The sequence below is a fragment of the Gopherus flavomarginatus genome, chromosome 5, assembly GCF_025201925.1.
Source record: "Gopherus flavomarginatus isolate rGopFla2 chromosome 5, rGopFla2.mat.asm, whole genome shotgun sequence".
NCBI lineage: Eukaryota > Metazoa > Chordata > Testudines > Testudinidae > Gopherus > Gopherus flavomarginatus.
The window spans coordinates 47,212,190-47,233,470 of NC_066621.1; the positions used below are offsets into that span (position 1 = coordinate 47,212,190).

A 21,281-nucleotide genomic window follows, 5' to 3' on the forward strand; every position below is an offset into this window, starting at 1 on the left:
ATTAACCTATTTTCCATTAATCTATCTAGCTCCCTTTTAAACCCTGTTATAATATTGGCCTTCACAATAGCCTTTGGTAAGGAGTTCCAGAGGTTGACGGTGTGTTGCATGAAAAAAGACTCTCTTGTGTTTGTTTTAAACCTGCAACCTATTAATTTCATTTGGTGGCCCCTTGTTCTTCTCATAATGCAAGGAGTAAATAACACTTCCTTATTTACTATCTCTATACCACTCATGATGTTATAGACCTCTATTATATCCCCACTTAGTCGCCTCTTTTCCAAGCTGAAAAGTCCCAGTCTTATTAATCTCTTCTCATATGGAAGCTGTTCCATACCCCTAATCATTTTTTTGCCCTTTTCTGAACCTTTTCCGATTCCAATATATCTTTTTTGAGATGGAGCGATCACATCTGCATGCAGTATTCAAGGTCTGGGCATACCATGGATTTATATAGAGGCAAAAAAAAGGTTGAGGTTGAAAAAGCTAGTAGGGGGAAGCTGTTCTAGACTTGATTTTAACAAATAGGGAGGAACTCGTTGAGAATTTGAAAGTAGAAGGAAGCTTGGGTGAAAGTGGTCATGAAATCATAGAGTTTGCAATTCTAAGGAAGGGTAGAAGGGAGTACAGCAAAATAGAGACAATGGATTTCAGGAAGGCGGATTTTGGTAAGCTCAGAGAGTTGATAGGTAAGGTTCCATGGGAATCAAGACTGAGGGGAAAAACAACTGAGGAGAGTTGGCAGTTTTTCAAAGGGACACTATTAAGGGCCCAAAAGCAAGCTATTCTGATGGGTAGGAAAGATAGAAAATGTGGCAAAAGACCACCTTGGCTTAACCACGAGATCTTGCGTGACCTACAAAATAAAAAGAAGTCATAAAAAATGGAAACTAGGTCAGATTACAAAGGATGAATATAGGCAAACAACACAGGAATGCAGGGGCAAGATTAGAAAGGCAAAGGCACAAAATGAGCTCAAACTAGCTATGGGAATAAAGGGAAACAAGAAGACTTTTTATCAATACATTAGAAGCAAGAGGAAGACCAAGGACAGGGCAGGCCCACTGCTCAGTGAGGAGGAAGAAACAGTAACAGGAAACTTGGAAATGGCAGAGATGCTTAATGACTTTGTTTCGGTCTTCACTGAGAAGTCTCAAGGAATGTCTAACATAGTGAATGCTTATGGGAAGGGGGTAGGTATAGAAGATAAAATAAAAAAAGAGCAAGTTAAAAATCACTTAGGAAAGTTAGATGCCTGCAAGTCACCAGGGCCTGATGAAATGCATCCTAGAATACTCAAGGAGTTAATAGAGGAGGTATCTGAGCCTCTAGCCATTATCTTTGGAAAGTCATGGGCGATGGGGGAGATTCCAGAAGACTGGAAAAGAGCAAATATAGTGCCCATCTATAAAAAGGGAAATAAAAACAACCCAGGAAACTACAGACCAGTTAGTTTAACTTCTGTGCCAGGGAAGATAATGGAGCAAGTAATTAAAGAAATCATCTGCAAACACTTGGAAGGTGGTAAGATGATAGGGAATAGCCAGCATGGATTTGTAAAGAACAAATCGTGTCAAACCAATCTGATAGCTTTCTTTGATAGGATAACGAGTCTTGTGGATAAGGGAGAAGCGGTGGATGTGGTATACCTAGACTTTAGTAAGGCATTTGATACGGTCTCACATGATATCCTTATTGATAAACTAGGCAAATACAATTTAGATGGGGCTACTATAAGGTGGGTGCATAATTGGCTGGATAACCGTACTCAGAGAGTAGTTATTAATGGCTCCCAATCCTGCTGGAATGGTATAACAAGCGGGGTTCCGCAGGGGTCTGTTTTTGGACCGTCTCTGTTCAATATCTTCATCAACGACTTAGATGTTGGCATAGAAAGTATGCTTATTAAGTTTGCAGATGATACCAAACTGGGAGGGATTGCAACTGCTTTGGAGGACAGGGTCAAAATTCAAAATGATCTGGACAAATTGGAGAAATGGTCTGAGGTAAACAGGATGAAGTTCAATAAAGACAAATGCAAAGTGCTCCACTTAGGAAGGAACAATCAGTTTCACACATACAGAATGGGAAGAGACTGTCTAGGAAGGAGTACGGCAGAAAGAGATCTAGGGGTCATAGTGGACCACAAGCTAAATATGAGTCAACAGTGTGATACTGTTGCAAAAAAAGCAAACGTGATTCTGGGATGCATTAACAGGTGTGTTGTAAACAAGACACGAGAAGTCATTCTTCCGCTCCACTCTGCGCTGGTTAGGCCTCAACTGGAGTATTGTGTCCAGTTCTGGGCACCGCATTTCAAGAAATACATGGAGAAATTGGAGAGGGTCCAGAGAAGAGCAACAAGAATGATTAAAGGTCTTGAGAACATGACCTATGAAGGAAGGCTGAAAGAATTTTGTTTATTTAGTTTGGAAAAGAGAAGATTGAGAGGGGACATGATAGCAGTTTTCAGGTATCTAAAAGGGTGTCATCAGGAGGAGGGAGAAAACTTGTTCACCTTAGCCTCTAATGATAGAACAAGAAGCAATGGGCTTAAACTGCAGCAAGGGAGATTTAGGTTGGACATTAGGAAAAAGTTCCTAACTGTCAGGGTAGTTAAACACTGGAATAAATTGCCTACAGAGGTTGTGGAATCTCCATCTCTGGAGATATTTAAGAGTAGGTTAGATAAATGTCTATCAGGGATGGTCTAGACAGTATTTAGTCCTGCCATGAGGGCAGGGGACTGGACTCGATGACCTCTCAAGGTCCCTTCCAGTCCTAGAGTCTATTAATATGATATTTTCTGTCTTATTATATATCCCTTTCTTGATGATTCCCAACATACTCTTTGCTTTTTTGACTGCCACTGAACATTAATAGAATATCAGGGTTGGAAGGGACCTCAGCAGGTCACCTAGTCCTACCCCCTGCTCAAAGCAGGACCAATCTCCAGATCCCTAAATGGCCCCCTTAAGGATTGAACTCACAACCGTGGGTTTAGCAGGCCAGTGCTCAAACCACTGAATTGGGTGGATGATTTCAGAAAACTATCCACAATGACTCCAAGATCTCTTTCTTGAGTGGTAACAGCTAATTTAGACCCCGTCATTGTATATGTATAGTTAGATTATGTTTTCCAATGTGCATTACTTTGCACTTAACATTAAATTTCATCTGCCATTTTGTTGCTCAGTCACCCGGTTTTGTGAGAACCTTTTGTAGTTCTTCGCAGTCTGCCTGGGACTTAATTATCTTGAGTAGTTTTGTATCATCTGCAAATTTTGCCACCTCACTGTTTACCCCTTTTTCCAGATTGTTTATGAACATATTAAATAATCTGGGCCCAGTACAGATCCCTGCAGGACATCACTATTTACCTCTGACCATTTATTCTTACCCTTTGTTTCCTATCTTTTAACCAGTTACCAATCCATGAGAGAACCTTCCCTCTTATCCCAAGACTGCTTATTTTGCTTAAGAGTCTTTGAGTGAGGAACCTTATCAAAGGCTTTCTGAAAATCTAAATCCACTATATCTCCTTTGTCCGCATGCTTGTTGACTCCCTCAAAGAATTCTAGTAGATTGGCGAGGCATGATTTCCCTTTACAAAAACCATGTTGATTATTTCCCAACAAATTATGTTAATCTGTCTGACAATTTTGTTTTTTACGATAGTTTCAGCCAATTTGCCCAGTACTGAAGTGAGGATTACTGGCCTGTAGTTGCCAGGGTCACCTCTGGAGCCCTTTTAAAAAATTGGCATGTCATTAGCTATCCTCCAGTCATTTGGTACAGAAGCTGATTTAAATGATAGGTTACAGATGACAGTTAGTAGTCCTGCAGTTTCACATTTGAGTTCCTTCAGAAGTCTTGGGTGAATACCATCAGGTCCTGGAGACTTATTACTGTTTAGTTTATCAGTTTATTCCAAAACCTCCTCTAATGACACCTCAATTTGGGACTGTTCCTCAGATCTGTTACCCACAAAGAATGGCTCAGGTTTGGGAATCTCCCTCACATCCTCAACAGTGAAGACTGATGCAAAGGATTCATTTAGTTTCTCCGCAATGGCCTTATCTTTGAGTGCTTCTATAGCATCTCGATTGTCCAGTGGTCCTACTGGTTGTTTAGCACGCTCTCTCCTTCTGATGTATTTAAAAATTTTTTTGCTATTACTTTTGGAGTCTTTGGCTAGCTTCTTCTTCAAATTCTTTTTTGGTCTTTCTAATTATATTTTTACACTTCATTTGCCAGAGCTTATGCTCTTTTCTATTTTCCTCATTAGGATTTATCTTCCACTTTTTAAAGGATGCCTTTTGCCTCTCACTGCTTCTTTTACTTTGGACTCTTTTTTGGTTCTCTTACTATGTTTTTTAAATTGGGGTATTTAAGCTGAGCCTCTATTACGGTTTCTTTAAAAAGTTTCCACACAGCTTGCGGGGATTTTATTTTTGGTGCTGTACCTTTTAATTTCTGTTTCACTAACCTCCTCATTTTTGTGTAGTTCCCCTTTCTGAAATTAAATGCTACAATGTTGGGCCGCTGTGGAGTTTTCCCCGCCACAAGGATGTTAAATTTAATTGTATTATGGTCACTAACACCAAGTGGCCCAGCTATATTCACCTCTTGGACCTGATCCTGTGCTCCACTTAGGACTAAATCAAGAATTGCCTCTCTTGTGGTTTCCAGGACCAGCTGTTCCAAGAAGCAGTCATTTAAGGTGTCAAGAAACTTTGTCAGCATCCCTTCCTGAGGTGATGTGTACCCAGTCAATGTGGGGATAGTTGAAAGCCCCCATTATTAAATTATTATTATTATTATTGAGTTTTTTATTTTAATAGCCTCTCTAATCTCCCTGAGCATTTCAGAGTCACTAACACCATCCTGGTCATGTGGTCTGTAATATAGCTCTTCTGCTATATTAGTTCATTTAAGATTTTTACTTCATTTGATTCTACACTCTCTTTCACATATAGTGCCACTCCTCCACCAGCATGACCTGTTCTATCCTTCCAATATATTTTGTACCCTGGTATTACTGTCCCATTGATTATTCTCTTTCCACCAGGTTTCTGTGATGTCTATTATATCAATATCCTCCTTTAATATTAGGCACTATAGTTCACCCATCTTATTATTTAGACTTCTAGCATTGGTATATAAGCATTTAAAATTTTTTTCATTTTTTGGCTGTCCCCTATTGCATGACATAATTGAATGGGACTTTTTTTTCACATATTTGTTTTGTTCCTCGTTACCTCCCATCTGCACAATGCTGATGCTGCTCTTCCTCTTGTCTTGCAATCCCTCCTCTCCAACGCATCACCAGCCATGGTACCCTCCCACTCTGGCTGGCGTTGCCACTCATCAGTAAGAAGACAGAATTACTTTTGTGTCAGCTTCAGAATCACCCAGTGCTCTCTCAAACAGCAAAGCCATCTTCTCAAACCCCAAGCAGAGCAAACTCTCTGTTCCCTACAGGGTGACTTTCTGAAGATGACATTGGACTCAGGGGTGGCTCTACTTATTTTGCTGCCTCAAGCACGGCAGGCAGGCAGCTTTCGGCAGCTTGCCTGCAGGAGGTCCGCTGGTCCCGCGCCTTTGGCAGCCGAATTGCCGCCGAAGCCGCAGGACCAGCGGACCTCCTGCAGGCATACCACCGAAAGCCGCCTGACTGCCGCCCTCACGGCAACCAGCAGGCCACCCCCGACACGTGCTTGATGCGCTGGTGCCTGGAGCCACCCCTGACTGAATTCCAATAAGACTCCAATCAGCTACACTAACAGATGCATGAGGTTGGCACTGTCAGACTCACCACTCTCCAACCTGTCATTGGCAAAGGCCCAGATTATGTGGTGCTTGAAACCCTGGGCATGACTGTAACAAGCAGACTCACTCCCGCAGTGCCCCCTGCTGGTGTCTTCGGGGAATTGGCTCCGGAGCACCCTCTGCAGGCCGGTGATCCACCTGTCCTCTGGCCCCGTGTCCCTCCCTGGACCCGGTGCCCTTTTACCTGGGGGCTGCCCCCTGGCAATAACCCCTTTCTCTGAGGGTTTCCCCTTCCCAGGGACCCCCACCCTCTATCTCCACTTTGCCTCAGTATATGGCTACTGCTCAGTCTCCATCTAGCCCCCGTTCACTGGGCAGACTGCAGTATCAGCCACTCATCATAGGCAATGGGGTTTGGACTGGCTGCCTTTACCCACTCTCCGGCTGCCCCTCTGCAAGCCCAGTACCTAGGAGGCCTAGACCTAGGCCCTACAGCCTGGGGAGTTGCTGGTCTAGGGTTTCCCTGCTTCTAAGGCCTTTCCCCAGCCATGCCTTCCTCTAGGTCCCCTGGGTGAGTTCCCAAGCAGCCAAGCCTATCTCCCTCTCCAGTCAGAGAGAGACTGTTTTCTTCTGGCTTCCCTGGCCCTCCTATAAGGCCCTGTTGCTCCGTTTGGGGCGTGGCCCCAGCTGCAGCCACTTCCCCAATCAAAGCAGCCTAAAGGCTGCTTTCCCCAGCCATAGCCCCCTCTCAGGGCTGTTTTTAACCTCTTCTGGGCAGGAGCAGGGGTTGACCCTGCTACAATGACATTTTTTACTTTACACTGCTCTGAGTGTGAATTTACTCCACCACGCTATTGACCAAATCTTGTCCCTCAGGCTAAGAGGAAGATAATCCTATTCCAGTCTGTTTTAGAAGAACATTGGTAGTAGTGATGACTCTCTGTTAAATCTTTTAACTTTCCTATGCGATTGGAGACACCAAGGAAATCACCCACTTATGAAACAGTGATCTGGATGAGCTCTTCTCTCCTGGGAGCTTCTGCAGTATAGCCTGTTACCACCCATAATTATCACCCATCAAGGTATAGCCATATAACCTGTCTCCTTAGACATTCATAAAGCTACATGGTCCAAGGGTGGTTTTTGTGAGTGCCAACCCTGCAGTCTCAACCCAGAATGTGAAAAGCAAGCTGAGTTCTTTCTGTAAAGATCCTGCAGTCAGGAATGAGTTAACAGTTAAGATAATGATACATAAGCTGGAATAGAGTCCAACTCAATCTCCAAATGTTATATTGGCTCTACAGGACTACAAGAACAATAAGTATAAAGGCTTATTATAGTAAACGGGGGTGGTGTTGGGGGGTTAATGAATGCAACTGTAAAGACAGATACAAACAAATGGGTTTCCACACAGCTCAACTTCCAGTTTAGTTTCCATTGTTTACCAGGGATCACTGCTTGTCTGGAGATCTATACAGCACACAGAGACATCTGAATAATATACTGTAAATAAATATGTTGTCATGGTTGCTGCTAAAAATCAGGAGACCTGATTCTGAAGGCTCTCAGGGAAGAAATCTCTTAGGTAAAAATGGCACCTTTTTGCTCAGTCATTTTTCAGAGCACAGCCACATTTTAACTCTCCAAATAGCAATAATGAGCAAAAAGTCAATAGTGTGGTACCTAACTGCCTAGTCCTTTTGTGTTAGTGTCAGTTACTTCTTGCTTACGTACGTGACATTCTTTGTCCTTCCAGCGTATCAAGAGTGCAAGCAAAAATTCACTCAGCTATTGTTCTTGCACCTGTACAATGGTTTTAATTTCTTGAAAATTAAATACATTCCTTGGCTAGTGCTGTTAAATCTGTCTCCATCCTCTTGTCCCACTCACTCGTCCCCTGCAATGCAGAGTTGAAATCTAAAGCAATTTGGTTCAGGAAGGCTTAAAATGTGTTACTGGTAACAAGAAAAAACAGTCTATAGGGAACTGTTCTGAACCTCTCACTTGGAAGGTGGTGTGTTTGTTTGTGTGTGTGTATACACACATGGTATCACAGTAGCAATGCTATAGTCAAGTTGATGCTTTTATTTTTAGATCCTCATAACTTATTGGAAATTGCTTTCAATGGCAGCTGAAGTTTGTGTGTGTGTGTGTGTGTGTGTGTGTGTGTGTGTGTGTGTTTCTTTCTACAAAATTAACATTTTATATTAAAATTCTATTTGGCAGCTTTTGAGTTCTCAGAACATGTAGGCTTGGGGATTAGAAGGAAAAGTGGCCCCTGTAAGGAAGGATTATTATGCCATTGTGTATGTGGGAAATTAAGGCACAGAAACTAAAGTGACTTGCCAATGGCAGAACCAGGAATTGCACCCAGCTCTCCTGAGTCCTAGCCCAGTGCCTTAAACAATATCCAGCCCTTCTTGAAAATTGCTGGGTTTGTTTAAATAAGGGCTTTGCTCCTTACTGTACCATCTTCTCTTAGTTCGTGATCCCATCCTGATTAATCTTTTCTGGCAACCAACTGTTGCCAATGGAGAATTGTGACTTCACTGCAAGACTGAGCCAAAGATGTGCATGTCTTTGTGTGAAGACATGGCAAGAGCCGGCCCCATCGCAGTCAGCAGCATTAGCTCTCTGATATCAATTCAGCAATGCCTGCGTCTTGTTTGTAGCTTGCAGCTCTTTGTGAGGCAATCAGAGGTATTGGCCTCTCTCCGTCTGAGGCCTCTTCTCCTGCCTCCCCAGTGACCCCAGTCCGAGACGTGAGAGGCTCTCAGTACTGTGCTTCTGACCAAGGAGGCGTTACTAGGTAACCTGCAGTGAGTTGGCATCTCTCTGAAGCCTGTGTGTGGTGGGTTGGAGCACCTGTGAACTGCAGTTCATTTTAATTTAACTGTTTCGGCTTCCTCCACCACAGCTGTTGGACCCTGGCCGGGAGAGCTTTGGGAAGATGAACCGGAGAGGAAAGCTCCTGGATGCCCTCTGGGAGGAAGAGGAAGAGGAAGAGGATGGGGTTGTTGCCAGTGCCTCCTCCAGCCTCCGCCTGAGCGAAGCAGGGGACGTGCAGGTGGAGATGCTGGAAAAGGCCAGGGAGCTCTTTCAGTTGTGTGACAAGGAGGAGAAGGGTTTCATCACCAAGCTGGACATGCAGGTAAGGAGAAGAATCCCTCCTGCTCTGCTTCCGGGCAGGAAGCTGTGGAAGCAGGTGAGCCAGAAGGCTGCACTCCAAGGGGACTGCTTTACCACACACTGCTGGGTGCTCTTGGTTAGGCCATGTATAACCTCTGTTGTCTGATGGCCCCTCCCAAGTGGACTGCACCAGTAGCCCTTTGATGGAAATTTCTAATTTTGGGGTGGAGAAGGAGGAAAGTTGTCAGAATTTTTCCAAAAATGTGCCCCCTTTACCATCACCATTACCCCGGCCTACTCTAGAGCACGGGGCGGGGGGAGGAGGGAGAGGGATTTCTTTTACAAAAATATTGTGTCCCATATCCCGACCACGGCCCCCATAACAGGACACACCGTTCGATTTTTCTCACCTTGGTTGTACCTCTGTCTGTGGATGGTTTGTCTCCTTTGAAAACTAACTCCAGGACTGAATTATGACTGTGATCTGGAGAGAGGCATCTCTCTGCTGTCTATTTTGAGTTAAAATCTTGAGGTGTCGATGCTCCGAGAGAGCCACAGCCAGCTCTCCTCAGTCAGAATGACAGGAAAAGCCCAGTAGATGACAGAGGACAACTAAAAACGTAACAGGTGGTCCTGGAAGAAGTTTGGGGATGATCCTGGAAGAATGCTCCTCAGAACCAAGTAACCTGTAGAAAGCAAAATACCCTCTGCACAGTCCTTCCCATTAATCCAGTTCCCTGTGCTGATGGGCATTTCAAACTACTGCATACTGGCTCAGCTGCATTGCCTTAACAGTTGTAGCCTCTCACTTCCAGTTGGGTGGGTGTAAAACCACTGATCCAAGCCCAGTGGGAGTCATTGGAAAGACTTGAGTTGGGCTGTACGTGGGTCCAGAGGTTGGTATTTATTTTGTCCCTCCTCCTGTCTGTCCAGCGGCTGCAGAGTGAACTGCCCCTGACCCCAGAACAGCTGGAGGCTGTCTTTGACAGCCTGGAGCAGGACAATAATGGGTACCTGACACCTGTCGAGTTCAGCATGGGACTAGGTAAGAGCAGCAGGTACACGTGGGTAATGCAGTGTGTATGTGTTGAAATATATATAGGAGAGATGGAGCAGAACTCATTGGCTCTAAACACTCACCTGCCAACTGCCTGCAACCAGTTTGCCCAATCCTTCTTGTTTCTTTTCCACCCTATGCTAATATTAACTTTGCTCGTGTGTGTATATCATAACCCTGAGATGTCTCCCAACCCTCCTAAGCATTCCTGTCATTCTAGTCCTGTAGAACATTCCTTTTCTTAGCTTCTGCAGTACTTCCTCATAACTGCCAGCCACATCTCTGAACCTCTCTGATAGGAGACAGTTGGTGGGGATAACTGGCCACATGCCATGCCTGGGCTTCCCTCTGGTGTTCCCAGCAGGCAGGAAATCCAAGGTCAAGCGGCTGCATAGGAAAGTTATTTTATGAGGGGACTAAATCCGCACCTTGGAAATCAGATCCATGCATAGATTTCAAGGCCAGAGGGGACCATTGTGATCAACTGATCTGATCATCTGTATAACACGGGCCATAGAACTTCCCCACAGTAATTCCAAGAGAGTATCTTTTAGACAAACATCCAATCTTGATTTAAAAATGGCCAGTGTTGGCAAATCCGTCATCCCTCTTGGTAAGTTGTTCCCATGGTTAATTACCCTCACTAGTAGAAATTTGTGCCTTTATGGATTTATATGATGCAGCTATTATCTTTGGGAAATCATGGGAGACGGGGGAGATTCCAGAAGACTGGAAGGGGGCAAATATAGTGCCCATCTATAAAAAGGGAAATAAAAACAACCCAGGAAACTACAGACCAGTTAGTTTAACTTCTGTGCCAGGGAAGATAATGGAGCAGGTAATCAAAGAAATCATCTGCAAACACTTGGAAGGTGGTAAGGTGATAGGGAATAGCCAGCATGGATTTGTAAAGAACAAATCGTGTCAAACTAATCTGATAGCGTTCTTTGATAGGATAACGAGCCTTGTGGATAAGGGAGAAGCGGTGGATGTGATATACCTAGACTTTAGTAAGGCATTTGATACAGTCTCTCATGATATTCTTATAGATAAGCTAGGAAAGTACAATTTAGACGGGGCTACTATAAGGTGGGTGCATAACTGGCTGGATAACCGTACTCAGAGAGTAGTTGTTAATGGCTCCCAATCCTGCTGGAAAGGTATAACAAGTGGGGTTCCACAGGGTTCTGTTTTGGGACCGGTTCTGTTCAATATCTTCATCAACGATTTAGATGTTGGCATAGAAAGTACGCTTATTAAGTTTGCGGACGATACCAAACTGGGAGGGATTGCAACTGCTTTGGAGGACAGGGTCAAAATTCAAAATGATCTGGACAAGTTGGAGAAATGGTCTGAGGTAAACAGGATGAAGTTCAATAAAGATAAATGCAAAGTGCTCCACTTAGGAAGGAACAATCAGTTTCACACATACAGAATGGGAAGAGACTGTCTAGGAAGGAGTATGGCGGAAAGAGATCTAGGGGTCATAGTGGACCACAAGCTTAATATGAGTCAACAGTGTGATACTGTTGCAAAAAAAGCAAACATGATTCTGGGATGCATTAACAGGTGTGTTGTAAACAAGACACGAGAAGTCATTCTTCCGCTTTACTCTGCGCTGGTTAGGCCTCAACTGGAGTATTGTGTCCAGTTCTGGGCACTGCATTTCAAGAAAGATGTGGAGAAATTGGAGAGGGTCCAGAGAAGAGCAACAAGAATGATTAAAGGTCTTGAGAACATGACCTATGAAGGAAGGCTGAAGGAATTGGGTTTGTTTAGTTTGGAAAAGAGAAGACTGAGAGGGGACATGATAGCAGTTTTCAGGTATCTAAAAGGGTGTCATCAGGAGGAGGGAGAGAACTTGTTCACCTTAGCCTCCAATGATAGAACAAGAAACAATGGGCTTAAACTGCAGCAAGGGAGATTTAGGTTGGACATTATGAAAAAGTTCCTAACTGTCAGGGTAGTTAAACACTGGAATAGATTGCCTAGGGAAGTTGTGGAATCTCCATCTCTGGAGATATTTAAGAGTAGGTTAGATAAATGTCTATCAGGGATGGTCTGGACAGTATTTGGTCCTGCCATGAGGGCAGGGGACTGGACTCGATGACCTCTCGAGGTCCCTTCCAGTCCTAGAGTCTATGAGTCTATGAGCACTTCAGCTGTCCTGTTTGCTGATGGAAGTGCTGTTGGTTTGATAATACAGTGAAGAGAAATGACGCCCTGCTTTCCTGTTGGTTACAGTACTCTTTATTAGCCACTTAGAAAGTGCTGGTACTATATAAACAGGTCCACAGTAGCAGCTGCTGATGCAGCTCAAGAGACAACTGATGAGGGAGGGGAATGTTTATAACATAATGACCTCCATGACCTCCACTCCATTCCTCCGGCTGGTCATGAAGTCTTAGAAAATACTCTCCCGGTTGGCTTTGATCGTTTAAATAAGAGGCATCTCTGCGTGTGTTGGGTTGTGTGGCTAGGCTACGTGGACAGTTTAATGGCTTGGAGCAGAGGGATAATGTATGAATCAGGGCTGAGAATTTCCAAAAGTGACTGGGAATTTGGGATACTTCAACCTGAGATGAAAAATAACAAATAAATAAAAACAGTATGAAATAAAATAACTAATAAATAAAAACAAAATAGCAAGAGGATCAAAATATGCTACTATGGCTAAACAATAGTGTAAAAGAAGCAGATAGGATCAAAAAGACATCCTTTAAAAACAGAAAGTCAAATCCTGGTGAGGAAAATAGAAAGGAGCATAAACTCGAGCAAGTCAAGTATAATTAGGCAGGCTAGAAAAGAATTTGAAGAGCAACTAGCAAAAGAGACACAGACTAACAGCAAAAGCATTTTTTTTAATACATCAAAGGAGGAAGCCTTCCAAATAATTAGTGGGCCACTGGACAGTAGAGGTGCTAAAAGAGTGCTTGGGGAAGACAAGGAGAAGCAAAATGAATTCTTTGCGTTGGTCTTCACCGTAGAGGATGTGAGGGAGATTCCCACATCTAAGCCATTCTTTTTAGGTCACAAATCTGAGGAACTGTCCTAGATTGAGAAGTCAGTAGATGAGGTTTGGAACAAATTGATAAATTAAACAGTAATAAGTCACCAGGACCAAATGGTATTCACCCAAGAGTTCTGAAGGAACTCAAATATGAAACTGCAGAACTATTAACTGTGGTATGTGACCTGTTACTTAAATCAGCTTCTGTACCAGATGACTGGAGAATAGCTAATGTGACATGGATTTTTTTTAAAAGGCTCCAGAAATGATTCTGGCAAGTAAAGGCTGGTAAGCCTGATTTTAGTACCAGGCAAATTGGTTGAAAGAACAGGTATATTTGTTGAAAGAACAGATATATCAGACATGTAGATGCACATGTTGGGGGAGAGTCAACACAGCTCTTGTAAAGGGAAATCATACCTCACCAATCTATTAGAATTCTTTGAGGGTACCATGAAGCATGTGGACAATAGTGATCCAGTTAATATAGTGTACATGAACTTTCAGAAAGCCTTTGACAAAGTCCCACACAAAAGGCTCTTAAGTAAAGAAAGCAGTATTGGGATAAGAGGGAATGTCCTGTCATGGATCAGTAACTGCTGAAAAAACAAGCAACAAAGGGGAGGAATAAATGATCAGTTTTCACATTGGGGAGAGGTAAAGAGGAGGGTCCCCAAGGATCTGTACTGGGACCTGTGCTGTTTAACATATTCATAAATGATCTGGAAAAGGGGGTAAACAGTGAGATGATAATGTTTCCAGATGATACAAAATTACACAAGATAGTTAAGCCCAAAGCTGACTATGAAAAGCTACAAAGGGATCTCACAAAACTGGATGACTGGGCAACAAAATGGCAGATGAAATTCTGTTGGCAAATGCAAAGTAATGCACATTGGAAAACGTAATCCCAATTATATATACAAAATGATGGGATCTAAATTAGCTGTTATCACTGAAGGAAGAGATCTTGGCATCATTGTGGATAGTTTTCTGAAAACATCTGTTCAATGTGCAGCAGCACCCAAAAAAGCTAACAATGTTCGGAACCGTTAGGATAGGGATAGATAATAAGACCAAAAAAATCATAATGCTAGTATCTAAATCATGGGACAACCACACTTTTAATACTGCATGTAGTTCTGTTCACCCCCTCTCAAAAAAGATATATTAGAATTGGAGAAAATACAGAGAAAGGCACCAAAAACAATTAGGGGTCTGGAGCAGCTACTGTATGAGGAGAGATTAAAAAGACTGGACTGTTTAGCTTAGAAAAGAGATGACTAAAGGGGGATATGATAGAAGTCTATAAAATCATGAATGGTATAGAGAAAGTGAATACAAAAGTGTTATTTACTCCTTCACATAATACAAGAACCAAGCACCCAATGAAATTAATAGGCATCAGGTTTAAAACAAACATACGGAAGTACTTCCTCACTCAAAGCACAGTCAACCTGTGGAACTCCTTGCCAGAGGATGTTGTGAAGGCCAAAACTATAATGGGGTTCAAAAAAGAACTAGATAAGTTCGTGGAGAATTGGTCCATCGATGGCTATTAGCCAAAATGGTCAGGGATGTAGCCCCATGCTCTGAGTGTCCCTAAGCCTTTGATTGCCAGAAGCTGGGACTGGACAACAGGGGATAGATCACTCGCTAATTGCCTGTTCTGTTCATTATCTCTGAAGCAATTGACACCACCCACTGTCAGAAGACTGGATGCAGGACAGATGAACCACTGGTCTGACCCAATGTGGCCATTCATATATTCTTATGAGATACTCTAAAGGTCCTGGTTTTAAGAGGGCGGATACTCAGTGCTTTCCGTTGTCTCAAGTTGGGTATCCAAAAATGGAGCACTCAGAATTGGTAACCACTTGTGAAAATCTTGGCCCAAGTGTGTGTGTTACCATCTCCTTAATCTAAAGGAGACCTTTCTCTCAAGACAAGGTCATGTTGATTCTACGAGCCCACTTACTCCATCAAAATTAACACAACAGACAGTGAGCCTGATTTATTGCTCTGTTACTCCAGCTTTACTCTAGTCTGGCCCATTGAAACTGGTGTAAAACTGGAGTGGCTTGGTGGCCAATCAGGCTCTGTGTCTTTAAGAGGAATTTTAAGAGAGACCTCAAGGAATAGGCCTGGACAGCAGGAAGAGCCACTGGTATAGAGTGTTTTGGTTTATAAAAAACTGCAGAAACACACAAGTATATTTACAAATGTCTAACCTGACCCAGCTTCTGTGTGTCCTGGTACTTCCTGTGTTCTGCATCTTTTGCATTTAAGCTCTGTGGATCAGGGACTCTTTATATGAGTAACTGGCATGTGGCACATGGTTGGCCAGATAACAATAATGGAGATAAGCGGTGCTAGGTACTCTGCTCTCCGGCATTGCTCCTAGGTTTATGGGTTAATACCAGCAGGCCTTCCTTCCATACCAGACTTGGCACTATATGCTGGCATCAAACGTGTAGGGTTACAGCAGTCACTTCAAGTGCAGAGAGTTAAACTGCTGCTACTACAGAAGGATACACTTATTACAGTGCAACCCACCTATTTCCTGAACATGTTCCACATGTCAGAGAATGACAACTGCCCAGACATGTTTATGGCCTTCCACTCATAACAGAATTGATACTGAAGTTTTAAACTCATAGACTCAGACTCCAGGACTGGAAGCGACCTCGAGAGGTCATCGAGTCCAGTCCCCTGCCCTCATGGCAGGACCAAATATTGTCTAGACCATACCTAATAGACATTTATCTAACCTACTCTTAAATATCTCCAGAGATGGAGATTCCACAACTTCCCTAGGCAATCTATTCCAGTGTTTAACTACTCTGACAGTTAGGAACTTTTTCCTAATGTCCAACCTAAATCTCCCTTGCTGCAGTTTAAGCCCATTGCTTCTTGTTCTATCATTGGAGGCTAAGGTGAACAAGTTTTCTCCCTCCTCCTGATGACACCCTTTTAGATACCTGAAAACTGCTATCATGTCCCCTCTCAGTCTTCTCTTTTCCAAACTAAACAAACCCAATTCCTTCAGCCTTCCTTCATAGGTCATGTTCTCAAGACCTTTAATCATTCTTGTTGCTCTTCTCTGGACCCTCTCCAATTTCTCCACATCTTTCTTGAAATGCGGTGCCCAGAACTGGACACAATACTCCAGCTGAGGCCTGACCAGCGCAGAGTAAAGCGGAAGAATGACTTCTCGTGTCTTGTTTACAACACACCTGTTAATGCATCCCAGAATCACATTTGCTTTTTTTTGCAACAGTATCACACTGTTGACTCATATTAAGCTTGTGGTCTACTATGACTCCTAGATCTCTTTCTGCCGTACTCCTTCCTAGACAGTCTCCTCCCATTCTGTATGTGTGAAACTGATTGTTCCTTCCTAAGTGGAGCACTTTGCATTTATCTTTATTGAACTTCATCCTGTTTACCTCAGACCATTTCTCCAATTTGTCCAGATCATTTTGAATTTTGACCCTGTCCTCCAAAGCAGTTGCAATCCCTCCCAGTTTGGTATCGTCAGCAAACTTAATAAGCGTACTTTCTATGCCAACATCTAAATCGTTGATGAAGATATTGAACAGAACAGGTCCCAAAACAGACCCCTGCGGAACCCCACTTGTTATACCTTTCCAGCAGGATTGGGAGCCATTAACAACTACTCTCTGAGTACGGTTATCCAGCCAGTTATGCACCCACCTTATAGTAGCCCCGTCTAAATTGTACTTTCCTAGTTTATCGATAAGAATATCATGCGAGACTGTATCAAATGCCTTACTAAAGTCTAGGTATATCACATCCACCTCTTCTCCCTTATCCACAAGGCTCGTTATCCTATCAAAGAACGCTATCAGATTAGTTTGACACGATTTGTTCTTTACAAATCCATGCTGGCTATTCCCTATCACCTTACCACCTTCCAAGTGTTTGCAGATGATTTCTTTAATTACCTGCTCCATTATCTTCCCTGGCACAGAAGTTAAACTAACTGGTCTGTAGTTTCCTGGGTTGTTTTTATTTCCCTTTTTATAGATGGGCACTATATTTGCCCCCTTCCAGTCTTCTGGAATCTCCCCCGTCTCCCATGATTTCCCAAAGATAATAGCTAGAGGCTCAGATACCTCTTCTATTAACTCCTTGAGTATTCTAGGATGCATATCATCAGGCCCTGGTGACTTGCAGGCATCTAACTTTTCTAAGTGATTTTTTACTTGCTCTTTTTTTATTTATCTTCTAAACCTACCCTCTTCCCGTAAGCATTCACTATATTAGACATTCCTTCAGACTTCTCAGTGAAGACCGAAACAAAGAAGTCATTAAGCATCTCTGCCATTTCCAAGTCTCCCGTTACTGTTTCCCCCTCCTTACTGAGCAGTGGGCCTACCCTGTCCTTGGTCTTCCTCTTGCTTCTAATGTATTGATAAAAAGTCTTCTTGTTTCCCTTTCTTCCCATAGCTAGTTTGAGTTCATTTTGTGCCTTTGCCTTTCTAATCTTGCCTCTGCATTCCTGTGTTATTTGTCTATATTCATCCTTTGTAATCTGACCTAGTTTCCATTTCTTATATGACGCCTTTTTATTTTGTAGGTCACGCAAGATCTCGTGGTTAAGCCAAGGTGGTCTTTTGCCACATTTTTTATCTTTCCTAACCATCGGAATAGCTTGCTTTTGGGCCCTTAATAGCGTCTCTTTGAAAAACTGCCAACTCTCCTCAGTTGTTTTTCCCCTCAGTCTTGATTCCATGGGACCTTACCTATCAGCTCTCTGAGCTTACCAAAATCCGCCTTCTTGAAATCCATTGTCTCTATTCTGCTGTACTCCCTTCTACCCTTCCTTAGAATTGCAAATTCTATGATTTCCTGATCACTTTCACCCAAGCTTCCTTCTACTTTCAAATTCTCAACAAGTTCCTCCCTATTTGTTAAAATCAAGTCTAGAACAGCTTCCCCCCAGTAGCTTTTTCAACTTTCTGAAATAAAAAGTTGTCTGCAATGCAGTCCAGGAACTTATTGGATTGTCTGTGCCCCGCGGTGTTATTTTCCCAACATATATCTGGATAGTTGAAGTCCCTCATCACCACCAAATCTTGGGCTTTGGATGATTTTGTTAGTTGTTTGAAAAAAAGCCTCATCCACCTCTTCCACCTGATTAGGTGGCCTGTAGTAGACTCCCAGCACGACATCACCCGTGTTTTTTACCCCTTTTAGCCTAACCCAGAGACTCTCAACACTTTCGTCTCCTATGTCCATCTCCACCTCCGTCCAAGTGTGTACATTTTTAATATATAAGGCAACACCTCCTCCCTTTTTCCCCTGTCTATCCTTCCTGAGCAAACTATACCCATCCACACCAACATTCCAGTCGTGTGTATTATCCCACCAAGTTTCAGTAATGACAACAATGTCATAGTTGTATTTATTCATTAGCACTTGCAGTTCTTCCTGCTTATTACCCATATTTCTTGCATTTGTATATAGGCATCTAAGATACTGGTTTGATCTTGCCTCCCAGCTTTGCCCTGACCCTCCTTCCTCTCTGCCATTATAGCCCGTGCTTCCTCCTGTTTCCAATCCATCTCCCAGGTCTTGTTCCCCACTTACCTGTGGGGTTTGCTCACCTGTCCCCATCGAACCTAGTTTAAAGCCCTCCTTACTAGGTTAGCCAGTCTGTGCACAAATAAAGCCTTTCCCCTCTTCGAAAGGTGAACGCCATCTGTGCCTAGCAGTCCTTCCTCGAATAGCATCCCGTGGTCGAGGAAGCCAAAGCCCTCCTGGCGACACCATCTTCGCAGCCAGGCATTCACCTCCACGATGCATCTGTCTCTGCCCAGGCCCCTACCTTCAACAGGAAGAATCGAAGAGAATACCACCTGCGCTCCAAACTCCTTAACCCGTACTCCCAGAGCCCTGTAGTCACTCTTGATCTGCTCAGTGTCACACCTCGCAGTATCATTTGTGCCCACATGGATGAGTAGCATGAGGTAGTAGTCAGAAGGCCGGATAATCCTCGATAATGCCTCTGTAACATCTCGGATACGGGCCCCTGGCAGGCAGCATACCTCCCGGGATGAACGGTCAGGGCGACAGATGGGTGTCTCCGTCCCCTCAGCAGAGAGTCTCCAACCACCACTACCCTACGTTTCTTATTAGTGGTGGCAGCAGACCTCCCAGCCTTAGGGGTACGAGGCTTCACCTCCTTAACTGTTGGGGGTGATTCCTTCTCTCCTGTATCAAGAAGAGCAAAACGGTTATCTATTACCACAGCAGGAGGGTTCGCAGCAGGGGTGGAGCACTGCCTGCTGCTAGAAGTAACCAGCTGGCTGTGTCCACCCTGAGCCTCCTCCTCCACTGGGGTGTCAGATACACCCTGAGGCATCTCCTCCTCCACTGGTGTGTCGGTAGTCCTGTGAACTGGGACAGCTACGTCAGCTGTCTCCACATGGATACTGTCCAGGAATTGCTCATGGATATGGATGTTCCTCAGCCTAGCCACCTCCTCCTGTAGCTCTCCCACCTGCTGCCTGAGAGATTCCACCAGTAGGCACCTTTCACATTGGGTGCTACCCCCAGCCTGGATATCAGTAAGTGGAAATTGCAAATTACAGTCTTTGCAAGCCCACACCTGATTCTGGGTAAAAGCATCCATGCTTTGGTGCTCTGTCTGGCTACAGGCACAGGTGGAGGAGACAGAAGCAGTGCTGGCACAGGTGTTGTGGGTCCTTCTCACCGTTGTAAGCCTCCCTCTGTCGAACTCTCTCAAATTCCCGTCTGCAGCTCATTGTCTGCTCTGCTCTGCTGTAAACAGAAAGGTTTTGGATGTGGCTCAGTTTATAGGTTCAGGGGACCAATGGGTCACAGATGAGACCAACAAGGGACCCCAACTCCCTTCCTACTCCCCTTCCAAACTCCCTTGCAAAACTCTGTTAGCAGCTCCTGTTCGCTAAGCTCCCTGGTCACTTGTGCGCAGCTTTATAAAGCCCTGGCCTGAGTGAATGCCCCACCCACTGGTTAAGGCTCAGCCAATTACCAGAGGCTTCTAGCTTTCAAACCTTCCTGGTAGCTCCGCCTCCAACCGCCAGCTACAGCACACGGTCCCCACAGATGCTGTATGTGCTCCTCCTTCACCTGGAGAACTCCCTTGCAAAACTCCCTGTTAGCAGCTCCTGTTCGCATAGTCTATGAATTGGCACAAAGAGCACTGATCAAGGCTATTAGGGGCCGGCTGAGAGGAATGACAGGATCTCATTCAAAATAAAACAAAACATTGTGCTTGACTGTAGTGTGTCTCATACAAATGACACACCAAAACGCTGTCTATAGGTAATGGAAAAGATGCAGTAGACATATGGTCTGAGCATGCAGCTTGGAGCCAGGAAGGATTGAGTTAAGATTCTACTCTGCTATTGACTTGAGGCACAGAGGGGTTAGGTCAGAGGTGGACAAACTATGGCCCGTGGGCCACATCTGGCCCACGGGACTGTCTTGCCTGGCCCCCGAGCTAGCCCCAGTCCCTCCCCCACTGTTCCCCCTCCACCACAGCCTCAACTCACTCGCGCCATCACTGGCGCAATGCTCTGGGCGGTGGGGCTGTGAGCTCCTGGGGCAGTGCAGCTGCAGAGCCAAGCCTGACCCAGTCTCTGTGCTGTGAGGTGGCAGTGGCAGCATAGCGCCGCCAGCCACCAGTGCTCCAGGCAGTGCAGTAAGGGGGCACGGAGCAGGGTGGTTGAATAGAAGGCAGAGGAGTTCAGGGTGGTGGTCAGGAGGCGGGGGTGTGGATAGGGGTCGGGGCGGTCAGAGGACAGGGGAACAGGGAGGTTGAATGGGGGCACGGGTCCCAGGAGGGCAGTCAGGAAGGAGGGGGGTTGGATGGGGCAGCAGGGGGCAGTCAGGGGCAGGAGTTCCGGGGGCAGTCAGGGGACAGGGAGAAGGGGTGATTGGATGGGGCAGGGGTCCCGGAGGGGGCCATCAGGAATGAGAGGAGGGGTTGGATGGGGCAGCCGGGGTCCAGGGGCGGTCAGAAGACAGGGACCAGGAGTGTATGGATGGGGCAGGGATCCCAGAGGGGCCATCAGGAAATGGGGGGCTGGATGGGGCAGGAGTCCTGGGGGGGGCCACGACCCCCTTCCCTAACCGGCCCTCCATACAATTTATGAAACCCGATGTGGCCCTCAGGCCAAAATGTTTGCCCACCCCTGGGTTAGGTGGTTTCCCCAGAGTCATAAATATATTTCAGGACAGGGATTAGAACCCAGAAGTTCCTGGACCAGGAAACTAGACACTGCCTCCCTGTGCCTCTGC

At 44.7% G+C, this 21,281-nt stretch overlaps 1 protein-coding gene across 1 annotated transcript in view; it reads left to right on the forward strand.

Moving 5' to 3' along the window:
- The window catches only part of CRACR2B (calcium release activated channel regulator 2B), an 86,815-nt gene that overhangs the window by 26,209 nt on the left and 39,325 nt on the right, over nt 1-21,281 (forward strand). Inside the window, exons 2-3 of the mRNA XM_050952872.1 lie at nt 8,690-8,923; nt 9,835-9,946. Of these exons, the coding sequence (XP_050808829.1) occupies nt 8,723-8,923; nt 9,835-9,946 (313 nt within the window). The 5' untranslated portion in view covers nt 8,690-8,722. The remainder of the gene's footprint in view (nt 1-8,689; nt 8,924-9,834; nt 9,947-21,281) is intronic.